This window comes from Convolutriloba macropyga, chromosome 5 (genome assembly GCF_964194025.1).
Source record: "Convolutriloba macropyga chromosome 5, txConMacr16.3, whole genome shotgun sequence".
NCBI lineage: Eukaryota > Metazoa > Xenacoelomorpha > Acoela > Convolutidae > Convolutriloba > Convolutriloba macropyga.
Genome location: NC_134472.1, coordinates 1,787,708 through 1,800,709, shown reverse-complemented (window position 1 = coordinate 1,800,709; position 13,002 = coordinate 1,787,708). Strand labels below are relative to the sequence as shown.

Here is a 13,002-nt window from a genome sequence, read left to right as displayed (position 1 = left end):
TTTTCACCAGGATGTTGATTAAGTGAGCATCTCATGAGCTTTTTTATTTAATTGCTTCATTATTTCTAAAATTTCTAATTTATCAGCGTGTGTCAAGAGCTTGGAATATGGCAATTCTTCAGGGAGAATCTTAGGAACCTTTGGGAGGGCCCTTTCAACTTTCACCAATCGAGCTAAAATATTTGTTGAATTTCTCAACCTCCAGATGCGAGGGTGTCTCAGAAACGCACGATGACAGAGCTGGCAGAGCATTTTCGTTTTTTGATTGTCTTCTAAATCCTTAAGTACTTTAAGTGTTTGCCTTGTCTACGACGCATGATTTGAATCTCTTTATAATACGATTTTTTTGAGGTCGCAACCTCTTTTTAAACTTTTCTCGTAATTTTTCAGTTTCTCTCTGTATCGGTTGAATGTAATTACCACTGCCTATGCTTTTTGTTGCGCTTCGAACGCAAATTTTTCCACTTATTAGTAAACCACTCGTGGGTTTTATGAAAACATTTTTTTTATGTTCTAAAGGGAGCGAACTGGTCTGTTAACCTGGCAGACAGTTTTGTTAAAGCTAACGAACGAATCTTCAAAATTACTATCCGGAACATTGTGACCTGCTTTACCCAACTCGTGACTTAGCTTGAATATGTAGTTCCTAGTTAATTCATCATACTTCAGAAAACTGGTATCCCGGAAGATGCATTTATTTTCTAGTCACGCGAATTGATGGTAAACGAGAAAAGGATTGGGAAATGATCCGTGAATTTCTGGTCCTCAAGTACTTCAGTTGCACTTGTATTAATGTCTTTTGATAGAAAGTCATCAAGGCAGGTATTTGACTCTTTTGTGACCCGGGTTGGTTTGGTAACTAACATATCAAATCCATGGGATTCAATAATAACCATATACTGCCTAGTGAGAATTGTTTGGTAGTATGTCTATATTGAAATCACCACAAACTGTTGATTGTATTGAGCTTGGTATCTCTTCCAAACACTTGTCAAAGTTCTCAAGAAAGGAGATTTGATAAGAACGCGGTAGGTGGTAACAACACATGACGTGTGAAGTCAAAATCTATTCGAAGGTGCACTAAGGTTTCTTCTTCAAGGCCTACTGTACTTTCTTTTGTCATTGAGATATCCTCTGTGATTTGGATCATTACACCACCTGCCCTAGAGTCACGAGTTTTTGAGGAAAACTAATTGTATCCTTTAATCAAAAAACATCGCCGGTCGCAATCTTTCTGAAGCCATGTTTCACTTTACGTTGGAGACTCATGGCTGTATACCAGTGCTTCGAATTTAGTTAGTTTTTTTAAGTGATCGGATATTGACAAGAAGGAAGTAAATTGTATTTAAACATTGGGATGTGGTATTAGAAGAATGTTCGTTAAGGTTATCAACGTAGACATCAATTTGAACAAAAGAATACTTCAAAAAAGCCCAGTTTCATAGATAGATGTCGCTTTGTATTTTCTTCGATAACAATTCATGCTGTAAAATATGGTACCCTCTCTGGCGTAAACGTTTTTCAGTCGGTCATCACTTCTCATCAGTTCAATGAACTTCTTAAGCAGTGACTAAGATTGTCCATAATGCGAATAGCTTTCAGGTTCTCGGTTTCCGCTAACTTTTTTATCTCATCATGTTAACCTTTGCAATACGCCAACTGAAGCTCACAATAGTTGGCCTTGGTCCTTGTCCTCTAGATGGTAGATGGTGGGCAATGAAAATATCTTCAATAGTCACTACCATCAATGGCCCTTGCATTGTCGACAACGGTTTTCATAGTACAGTCGGCAAACTCTTGTCCATTCTGCTCTTGAATTCCTGTGATTCGTATATTGTCTCTTCTGTTATACGTCTCTAGCTCTTTTGTATCTGATGGGGTTTTGAGATTACAGCGCCTTTCTCAGAATTCTAGCTAACCCATGACTTCTCCACGCACTTCACAGCTCCAATGGATTCTTCAATCATCTTTCTGATGTTAGTTGGCAGGGCCTCTTCAATAGTTAACAGGATAGTAGGGGTAATGTTTGCGATGCTCTTTTCGATAGCTTTTAAGTTCCTTCATCATATCACTATCGTCCATAATTGGGCTCAGGGCACTGAGTGCTCGTTTCTTGCCTTGCGGTTTGATTGGTGTCGAAGGAGTTTGATCCTGATAGCGAAGACTAGGGGGTTCAATGTTGCGCACAGGTAATGACTTCTTCCACCTCAAATATCTCATCAGTGTTGGCCTTGGTGCCAGCTTCAACATCTCCATTTTCCTTCTCTGAAACCATTTAATAAGTTTATCACAACAATAATGCTAAGATAGTAATAAATAAGAGTGGTAGAAAGGATTACATCTACGCTTCTTACTTTTAATGCTGAAAGTTGGAGACATTATTACGTATAGTTGATTATAAAATTAAATAGCGCTGAGGAATCAATAAATTGTCAGATAAATATTTTGTGACAGAACTTAAAGAGCAGGAGCATGGTAGAGTATATGATTTACATTAGTTTTTGATCCAGCTTTCGACTAAAGTAGGACAATGACCACTGAATGTCCATTGAATGCTTGTCACGAAATTAATGATACGAGTAGTATCTTTAAGTATTAAATTATCTATGCTGTTACCAGATTTGTGAATTCCGAAAAATAGCTGCTGATAAACCATTATTTATGAAAAAGCAAGGAACATAGGATTATTTATGAAAAAGCAAGGAAAAAGCAACTGTTATCCATAGGATTTTCCAAATGTTCACTAATGAACACGTAATGATTTTCAAGAAGACTTTTTCTCCATAAAAGCTTTGGCTTCGCAAAGATGCTTTAACCTTTGAGTGAACCAACCGTAGCCATGATCTTGCGTCAATCGAATGCGCATGCTAACTGAACTTCAATTAGACGTGGGCGGGAGGCGGTATCGTTTTCTTTGCTGCGCCTGTGGACATTCACGATTAGTTTTTTTAATAGCCCTGAAGCGATAGTGGCTATTATTGGGGAAATCGTGGTTTTTTACAATTCAAAAAATGTGAATTGTTTTGGGGCGCTGTCTTTTTTTTAAGATCTGTTCACTTATTTTCATGATTTTTGAAGTCATATTGGAGTCGTCACGCCAATACAGGAAGTGAAGCGAAAAAGCGAGTGATCTTGCGGCGTGAATTTTTTTTGCTCTAAATTTAAAGTAGATTGAGAAAACGGTGTTTGAACAAAAATTCGCTTTCTAGCTAGTGGTTTTTTGTTCACATGCGGCAGTTTCAATCTGATTTTTACTGTTTTCTATTTTTTGGATCGGATTGTTTTCTAGAGCGTTTTTCCAATCCACTCATAAGTCATTCTAGGCCTAGTTTTCTGTTTGAACCAAATTTGCATTTCTCGCTTGTGGTTTTTGTTCACATGCGGCATTTTGACATTGATTTTGTTTTTTTTTTAATTTTGATTGTTTTTTCATAAACATTTTTCCCAATTCACTCATAGTCGGTTCTAAGTCTAGTTTTTCGTTTAGTCAATGAAAATTCTTTGAATTGTACGTCAGGTTAAATTTTTTGTACGTGACGTCATTTCTGCGTTTAGGTCAGTTGCGTGACTTACCTCACTCAAATAAATGACTTCTGAACTCTCTTATGGAACTTTAGTTTTTATGAACATTTTCTAGTTAAAGATCAATAGTGTGCATCTAAGTACTGCCAAACTTATGTGCCCTAGTTCTTGAGTTTTAGTCTTTTGATACTCTTGAGTTTTTGATTTTGAATATCAATTTCGAAAAAGCTCTTTTAGGGCTTTTTCCTTATAGACCGTATGTGTCATAAAATTGACAGTCCGATTCTAACCCAAAAAGTCTAGTGGTCTATTAAAGCACTGGTGGTCGATCTGTCTGTCTTATTTCTTTTGTTGTTTCAATTCATGGAAGGCCACAAGCGTCTCTCGTGGCTATTCTTCGGCAATCTGCGGGCTATGTTTTCATTTTTTGGGAAAACTTCTTTAACTTTAACCTCGGACTCAGCTGGTTCAACAGTGTCTTCGATTTTATACAAGACAGACGTTTTTGCAGCCTGCATCTCATAGACCTTTCGTAGAATTTTTTTAGAGATCTGCCATTGAGGATGACGATGAGGTCTGGTTTTTGAGTTTTTTTGTTTACAGATTATCATTTTTGGATCCAAGATTTTGCATGACGATGAGGTCTGGTTTTTGAGTTTTTTTGTTTACAGATTATCATTTTTGGATCCAAGATTTTCAAAGTAATGTGAGTTTAAATTAGCTATTCTGAGGTGTCCGAGAGAATCAGGGAGGATACAAAGAATCACTCTTTGGTGAGCTTCACCGTTAGCCGTTTGAAGCCATTGGAATCAACCACTAGGAGTTCATCAATAGAGGGGTTGTTGCCCCCTCCACTAATTGAGTCGTTCCGCTGTGGGCCCAGCTAAGATTAATCATTCATATTAATATGAAAAAGAATTTTAGTAATGTTTATCACAACAATTTCTCGCGCGAGTTACGTTTTCAGCATTTGTTGCTCTGTTTTAAATTCAGGTTAATATAAAACGGAGACAAGAAGACGCGCTTGTTCTGTGCGTGGCACAGAATGTTCCCACATTCGCGTTTGAAAGCATAACATATATCAATATACCGAAAATGATATTTCAGTAATGTTGGCTTTAGCATCAAACAATGTTTTTATCAAGCTGTTACGAAAGAAAGTAAACTATTTAGCTGAAGTTTGAAACCCAAACAACACGGAAAAGTTATCATAGGAACCAATAAACCAGAGTAATTACGAAATAATTAGCAGCACTTGAATTATGATAAATATCAAAAGAGTTTGTCCTTAAAACTTGTAACTGAATATGGTCCCTTTAGGTTTGATTGAATTCTTTTGAATTATTGGCGATTTCGATTGAGCTTGATCAGTGTTTTTCCAGAGCTCTGAGAAATTAACGATGTTTTTTAACAATTCAAAAGTCAACGCGGCGACATCTGATTCCAAGTTAACTGTTTTTCTTACTTTATTTTTTTATCATTGTTTTAGTCGAAAACTTTGGTAATTGTAGCTATAGAAGTCTCATAGTTCCAATAAAACAATAATATGCTCGTGTAGTAATCGAAATTAAACCCAAAAGTCCTGAAATAAACAGCGGCTCCACTCTGCGTGTATTCAATGAAACCCTGATTTCAAGCATTACGTTGCCTTAACACTTTGCTTCGGAAATGCAAAATAATGAAAACTTTTTTTAATTAATTGTCATAATTATTTCGTTTGTTATAACATCAACGGGACAAAATTGTCTGAATTTTTCTCAATTTTTTTCTTCCTACTCTCGCTAAAAGGTGTTTTGTTAAAACGAAAAGGTAAATCGCCTGTAAAAGTCAAAATGAAATTAAGCAGTTGTATAATGAAGCGGCAAAAGCAAGTCAAGCAATGAAAAAAACAAAGGTGTAATTTGGACTAATAGATTGAGTTCGTGACTACTGACCTGCTCGGTTAACGATAAAGCAAATTGAGTTACACAATTGAGTATGAATGGTTAAATATTGCACTGAACCTCAGAGTACCCAAAAAATCATGCCGAAACAAATTGGTCTAAGGGCCCTTAATGACTCACCCTTACCACACAATAATTTAGCTCAAGCAAGAATACTATGCAGAGCTGAAGAGTGGGCGAAAATTAGCTAGTTTAATTTGGCTTTTCAAAACTGGTGTTTTCTCACTTTATCCAAAACATGCTAATTTTGATAGCTTTAAAAAGAGCAATTAAAAATTCATATAACATTAAAAATGCTTGAGACTATTTTTTGACAAGGTAGCAGTAAAAAATATGCGATTTATATGAGATGTTTTCTTCACATGCGGAGAGATGTTTTTCTGTGACAACACTTGAGTTACTAAAAAAGATTTGGTAATTTATACAACTGTCAATTTACTTTGAAGCTCCCTCTGAGGAACCTAAAAAATAAGAGATATTTTTCTTCTGTAATTTTGGTTTCAGCGCTCCCAGAACGAATATTATTATTATATGAGCAGCAAAGCTAAAAAATTCAAACTCAAAAATAGTATCAATTTTGATGGAACCTAAGCTACATGCAAGAATGATAAGAAAGCAGGCGCTATAATCTTCTAGTGAGCATTTCAGTTGCCATTTGTTTTGTTTTCATCAAAAATGAAACGTTCAATTGTGAAATAGAAATAAAAATTTACTGTAAAAATACTGTTGTAAAAATTATTAAAAACATAGATAGAGACGGTACAATTGAAGACCGAATTGCATTAAATTGTTTTAAAGTTGTCGAAAATTAGAAGGGAAACAGAGCCAAATAAAGCGGAAGCGTGTCAGAACAGAATTTAAAATCTAAAATGTTCTGTCTTGATAAAACGGTTGTTTCTTAGCTTTTAACCTGCATGTGTACAAACTAATCTCGATGAACAAAAATTGCCTCTTCGGTTCGAATTGTTATCGTTAATCTTAATCAGACTAGCCGCCAAACGGTACTACGAATAGAAAAACTAGAATTAAACAAAATTGACATTTTTCCAAACAATTATTTCCAAAGTCAAAAATCATGAGAATCCTTAAGTGATTCTCACAGTTGAAGATAAGCAGTAGTTGAATTAACTCGTTATTTTTTAATAACAGTTAAGAAAAATTTAATACTCTTAAGAGGATTAAACTAAAACCTGCAGTCAAAGTACGGCAAGTGGACAAAGTCTCGCGAAAATCTGATTTCTGTTATATCAGAAATAGCTGTTCGCGCCTTAAAGCTTTGTTTTTGTTACCTATGCTTCCTCGGTGTGATCAGCCTTTCTGCTACCTGATGTATGCCTTCAATGAAATTGTATCTAAATAATTGCAGACAGAGTACGTGGAGTTTTTTTAATGAATAACACTTGAAACGGGTGGAATATTCATAAAAATTTCTAAATTGACTTAAAGCTTGTCGCATATTTTGTTTTCGCTTAAAGCACGCTATTTTTTTCTGTACTGTATGGAGTTAGTGACAAAACGATAAGAAAACTATTTTCAAAGATATGAAATCCCGCTAGTTTTTGTAAATCATTAAATTTTCACCAAAATTTTAGCGAAATTTGATCAAAAATGAGTAAATTCTGATATTGTGGGCCGAAAATGGTAAAAATTTGTTTCGAAAGAATTGGAAGTAGTGAAATTGCAACCGCAGAGAGCTTCAACTTGATACCACATATACTAGCCCTCAAAAAAGTAAAAAAAAATGTCAACAATAAGTGGGGAAAGCTTGAAAGCTTTTTTTTTAAATTTAATAAACGGCAAGTAGTGAGATATTATAATTTTGGCCTACCATCATCTTTTCCTTCATTGTCCAGCCTTCATTTTTTCTAGCCTTCATCCCAGTCAATTTGTTTTTAGCAAGAAAGAGTTTTTTGAAGTCAGGTGTTGATAAAAATTCTCAACTATTGTTTTTCTTGGTGTCATTTTTTTTGGTGTCATGTCAAAATGAAAATTGAAATTACTAAATGTTCAACGAAAGCTTCGAAAAAGTAATTGATTAATCTATAAATAATAGAATTTAATCGTGATGGATCGAGAAGGGTAATTTTAAAATAGTCTGTTAAGGTGTATTCAAATTTTGATCTCACATATGCAACAAATATGTTGAATTGGCTATTTTTGCATACTTAAGCAAGCATGTTTTTAAGGGGCTCGTTTTGTATCCACCCAGCTTTGTTTTATCTTTTACAAGTAACCGGTTGCTGTTTTGGTTTTCTCAATGTGGTTTTGTTCAAAAAATTAGATGTTAATATAATGGGATTTTATAGTTTATGTTAACTGCTCCGCACTTTGTTTACTCAATGTGAATGTTAACTAATCAGTTTCCACTCTAGTTTGGGAGATTTTTAAAGATTTTTAATGTGAATTAGCATATTGGCATTTGGTTGCAACAAATAATTCCTCAATGTGTATTCCGAAGTTTTGAAACTGGTGGTTGTGCTGCTTAGATTATTCAACTATCTGCAGATAAAAATAATTTTATAAAGAAACGAAATTGTTTCAGATTGACCATATTAAACTCCTGAATCAGAGTGATGTAAACTACAAGTCAGAGGAGGATTCTGATTTCGACCCCAACGATTCTGAACGAAGGGACCAGGCTGAGAGGGACGATTATGAGGATATGAACACATCTTGTGATTCTGAGCCTCCCTTTGAACAGGTAGCTGCTGGTTTACTATTTGTGCAAAGTTTATCTCTAACATGACAATAGTTGTATGTCTCATGGCGTGTTTTAAAATAATATAGTTTTAATGATTATTTTGACATCGCCTTAAGCGATTGGATTTGTAAAGGATTGATAGTAGAATTTAAAAGCATGAGGTAAGTTTTCTCTTGAAAAAGTGTTTCGGGAAATTTTCTGCAATGGAATTACCAAACAGTCCTAATTAAAAATTATCACACTTAATAATGGAGATCAAGCGTTTTGGAAATCAAAGAAAACTGATGGTTCTTTCACTAATTTTTGCGAAAACGGGGTTAATTAAAATTTTGCTGTCATATTAAGAGAAAAATATGAGCGTAGCATTAACGCCTTTTTCGTCATGTTCTGAACAACTTTTAGGTCCACAAACTTTTTGTGACAAGATGTTAAGTTTTTAAAACAGATTTTTCTTGAACCACGTTGGATCTTTTCTATCAATAAGGCACTACTTTCACAGAAATCAACATTAAAGTCTTGTTGTTTAGTCCTCTCATTTTCCTTTGTCCGCTATTATGAATACCTCAGATGGTTAGATAAAAATTTAATGCGCAGTCTTCAAAACGTCCAATTTTAAAAGCTGAGAATAGGATAAATTGTTATAAATTGACCTTTTTCAGAGCTGCTTATTTTTTTAGAAATACTACAGCAACGCTGATAAAGCCTTTTAAGGCTACGTTCTCCCGGCGTTGCGGTAAATTTATAAAAAATCATTTGCAAAGATAATCTATTGTGAGGGAGTCTAGCAATCAGTTTGGTTGGGTTCATGTTGAAAGTATGATGATTATGATGATTTGGAACAGATGCTGCCAGCTTCCATCAAAGTGTGGAGCTGCGGATGGTTCAAAGTCCATTCGATCTCTATCTGCATGAGATTTTGTTCGTATACAAGTCCATATCCCTCTAAGTTTCATAATACTGCGTTGCAATGTTATTGGAGCTAATGTATTTTTTTTTCTACAGTCATTAACAAAGTTTTTCAAATGACCTAACCTTACACTGTAATTAACGTTTACCAATATTTCACTAAGGTCACGATTATTCTTAGCTTTACCATGGTCAATAAGTTGCTTTGTTTATTACTGGAGGCTGCTAATAATGAAGCATCTCGGCTGAGGAATATTGCGAAAACTTCTTCCAAAAAATATCAGTGAAGATTTTGCCACTTACTAATTGTGAAAAGTTTATCTCGAACATGACGATAGTTGGATGTCTCATGGCATATTTTAAAATAATATAGTTTTAAGGATAATTTTGACATCGCCTTAAGCAATTGGATTTTTAAAGGGTTGATTGTAGAATTTAAAAGCTTGAGGCAAGTTTTCTCTTGAGAAATTTCTAGGGAAATTTTGTGCAATCGAATTACCAAACAGTCCAAATTAAAATTTTCACACTAAATAATGGAGATCAAGCAACTTGGAAATCAAAGAACACTGATTGTTCTTTCATTAATTTTTACAAACACCGGGTTAATTTAAATTTCGCTTACATATTAAGAGAGAAAAATGAGCCTAGCAATAATTAACGCCTTTTTTCGTCATGTTCTCAACAACTTTTAGGTCCACAAACTTTTTGTAACAAATTGTTAAGTTTTTAGAATAGGTTTTTCTTGAACCACGTTGGATCTTTTCTATCAATAAGGCACTACTTTCACAGAAATCAATATTAAAGTCTTTTTGTTTAGTCCTCTCATTTTCCTTTGTCCGTTATGACGAATACTTCAATTGGTTAGATAAAAAATTAATGCACAGTCTTCAAAACGTCCAATTTTAAAGGCTGGGAATAGGATAAATTGTTATAAATTGACCTTTTTCAGAGCTGCTTAATTTTTTTGGAAATACTCCTGCAGCAACGCTGATAAAGCCTTTCAAGGCTACGTTCTTCCGGCGTTCGGTAAATTTATAAAAAAAATCATTAGCAAAGATAATCTATTGTGAGGGAGTCTAGCAATCATTTTGGTTGGGTTCATGTTGAAAGTATGACGTTAATGATGATTTGGAACAGATGCTGCCAGCTTCCATCAAAGTGTGGAGCTGCGGACGGATTAAAGTCCATCCGTTCTCTATCTGCATGAGATTTTGTTCGTATACAAGTCCATATCCCTTTAAGTTTCGTAATACTGCGTTGCAATGTTACTGGAGCTAATGGATTTTTTTTCTACAGTCAGTATCAAAGTTGTTCAAGTGACCTAACATTACGCTAATTAACTTTTACCACTATTTCACTAAGATCACGATTATTCTTAGCTTTGCCATGGTCAATAATTTGCTTTGTATATTACTGGAGGCTGCTAATAATGACGCATCTCGGCTGAGGAATATTGAGAAAACTTCTTCAAAGAAAAATATCAGTGAAGATATTGCCACTGTTACTAACTGTGAAAAGTTTATCTCGAACCTGACGATAGTTGGATGTCTCATGGCATATTTTAAAATAATATAGTTTTAAGGATTACTTTGGCATTGCCTTAAGCAGTTGGATTTGTAAAGGGTTGATAGTAGAATTTAAAAGCATGAGTCAAGTTTTCTCTGGAAAAAATTTTTAGGGAAATATTGTGCAATGGAATTGCCAAACAGTCCAAATTAAAATTATCACACTAAATAATGGAGATCAAGCAACTTGGAAATCAAAGAACACTGATTTTTTTTATTAATTTTTGCAAACACCGGGTTAATTTAAGTTTTGCTGACATATTAAGAGAGAAAAATGAGCGTAGCAATAATTAACGCCTTTTATCATGTTCTGAACAAGTTTTAGGTCCACAAACTTTTTGTAACAAAATGTAACTTTTTGAAACAGGTTTTGCTTGAACCACGTTGTATCTTTTTTATCAATAAGGCACTACTTCTCACAGAAATCAACATTAAAGTCTTTTTGGTTTAGTCCTCTCATTTTCCTTTGTCCGTTATGATGAATACTTCAATTGGTTAGATAAAAAAATTAATGCACAGTCTTCAAAACGTCCAATATTAAAAGCTGAGAATAGGATTATTTGTTATAAATTTACCTTTTTCAGAGCTGCTTATTTTTTTTTAGAAATACTCCTGCAGCAACGCTGATAAATCCTTTCAAGGCTACGTTTTCCCGGCGTTCGGTAAATTTATAAAAAATTCATTTGCATAGATAATCTATTGTTAGGGAGTCTAGCAATCATTTTGGTTGGGTTCATGTTAAAGTACGATGTTAATGATGGTTTGGAACAGATACTGCCAGCTTCCATCAAAGTGTGGAGCTGCGGACGGTTCAAAGTGCATTCGATCTCTATCTGCATGAGATTTGGTTCGTATACAAGTCCATATCCCTCTAAGTTTCGTAATACTGCGTTGCAATGTTATTGGAGCTAATGGATTTTTTTTCTACAGTCAGTATCAAAGTTGTTCAAGTGACCTAACATTACACTAATTAACTTTTACCACTATTTCACTAAGATCACGATTATTCTTAGCTTTGCCATGGTCAATAATTTGCTTTGTTTATTACTGGAGGCTGCTAATAATGACGCATCTTGGCTGAGGAATATTGAGAAAACTTCTTCAAAGAAAAATATCAGTGAAGATATTGCCACTGTTACTAACTGTGAAAAGTTTATCTCGAACCTGACGATAGTTGGATGTCTCATGGCATATTTTAAAATAATAGTTTTAAGGATTACTTTGGCATTGCCTTAAGCAGTTGGATTTGTAAAGGGTTGATAGTAGAATTTAAAAGCATGAGGCAAGTTTTCTCTTGAGAAATTTCTAGAGAAATTTTGTGCAATCGAATTACCAAACAGTCCAAATTAAAATTTTCACACTAAATAATGGAGATCAAGCAACTTGGAAATCAAAGAACACTGATTGTTCTTTCATTAATTTTTACAAACACCGGGTTAATTTAAATTTCGCTTACATATTAAGAGAGAAAAATGAGCCTAGCAATAATTAACGCCTTTTTTCGTCATGTTCTCAACAACTTTTAGGTCCACAAACTTTTTGTAACAAATTGTTAAGTTTTTAGAATAGGTTTTTCTTGAACCACGTTGGATCTTTTCTATCAATAAGGCACTACTTTCACAGAAATCAATATTAAAGTCTTTTTGTTTAGTCCTCTCATTTTCCTTTGTCCGTTATGACGAATACTTCAATTGGTTAGATAAAAAATTAATGCACAGTCTTCAAAACGTCCAATTTTAAAGGCTGGGAATAGGATAAATTGTTATAAATTGACCTTTTTCAGAGCTGCTTAATTTTTTTGGAAATACTCCTGCAGCAACGCTGATAAAGCCTTTCAAGGCTACGTTCTTCCGGCGTTCGGTAAATTTATAAAAAAAATCATTAGCAAAGATAATCTATTGTGAGGGAGTCTAGCAATCATTTTGGTTGGGTTCATGTTGAAAGTATGACGTTAATGATGATTTGGAACAGATGCTGCCAGCTTCCATCAAAGTGTGGAGCTGCGGACGGATTAAAGTCCATCCGTTCTCTATCTGCATGAGATTTTGTTCGTATACAAGTCCATATCCCTTTAAGTTTCGTAATACTGCGTTGCAATGTTACTGGAGCTAATGGATTTTTTTTCTACAGTCAGTATCAAAGTTGTTCAAGTGACCTAACATTACGCTAATTAACTTTTACCACTATTTCACTAAGATCACGATTATTCTTAGCTTTGCCATGGTCAATAATTTGCTTTGTATATTACTGGAGGCTGCTAATAATGACGCATCTCGGCTGAGGAATATTGAGAAAACTTCTTCAAAGAAAAATATCAGTGAAGATATTGCCACTGTTACTAACTGTGAAAAGTTTATCTCGAACC

At 34.5% G+C, this 13,002-nt stretch overlaps 2 protein-coding genes across 2 annotated transcripts in view; one reads left to right on the top strand and one right to left on the bottom strand.

Annotated features, from left to right (window-relative positions):
- The window catches only part of LOC142339039 (calcineurin B homologous protein 1-like), a 416,603-nt gene extending 414,312 nt beyond the window's left edge, over positions 1 to 2,291 (bottom strand). The window contains exon 1 of the mRNA XM_075388690.1: positions 2,274 to 2,291. The gene's annotated coding sequence lies outside the window, so the exon portion shown is untranslated. The remainder of the gene's footprint in view (positions 1 to 2,273) is intronic.
- LOC142339037 (uncharacterized) overlaps positions 1 to 13,002 on the top strand; it is a 35,468-nt gene that overhangs the window by 11,872 nt on the left and 10,594 nt on the right. The window contains exon 3 of the mRNA XM_075388688.1: positions 8,008 to 8,166. Within this exon, the coding sequence (XP_075244803.1) occupies positions 8,008 to 8,166 (159 nt within the window). The remainder of the gene's footprint in view (positions 1 to 8,007; positions 8,167 to 13,002) is intronic.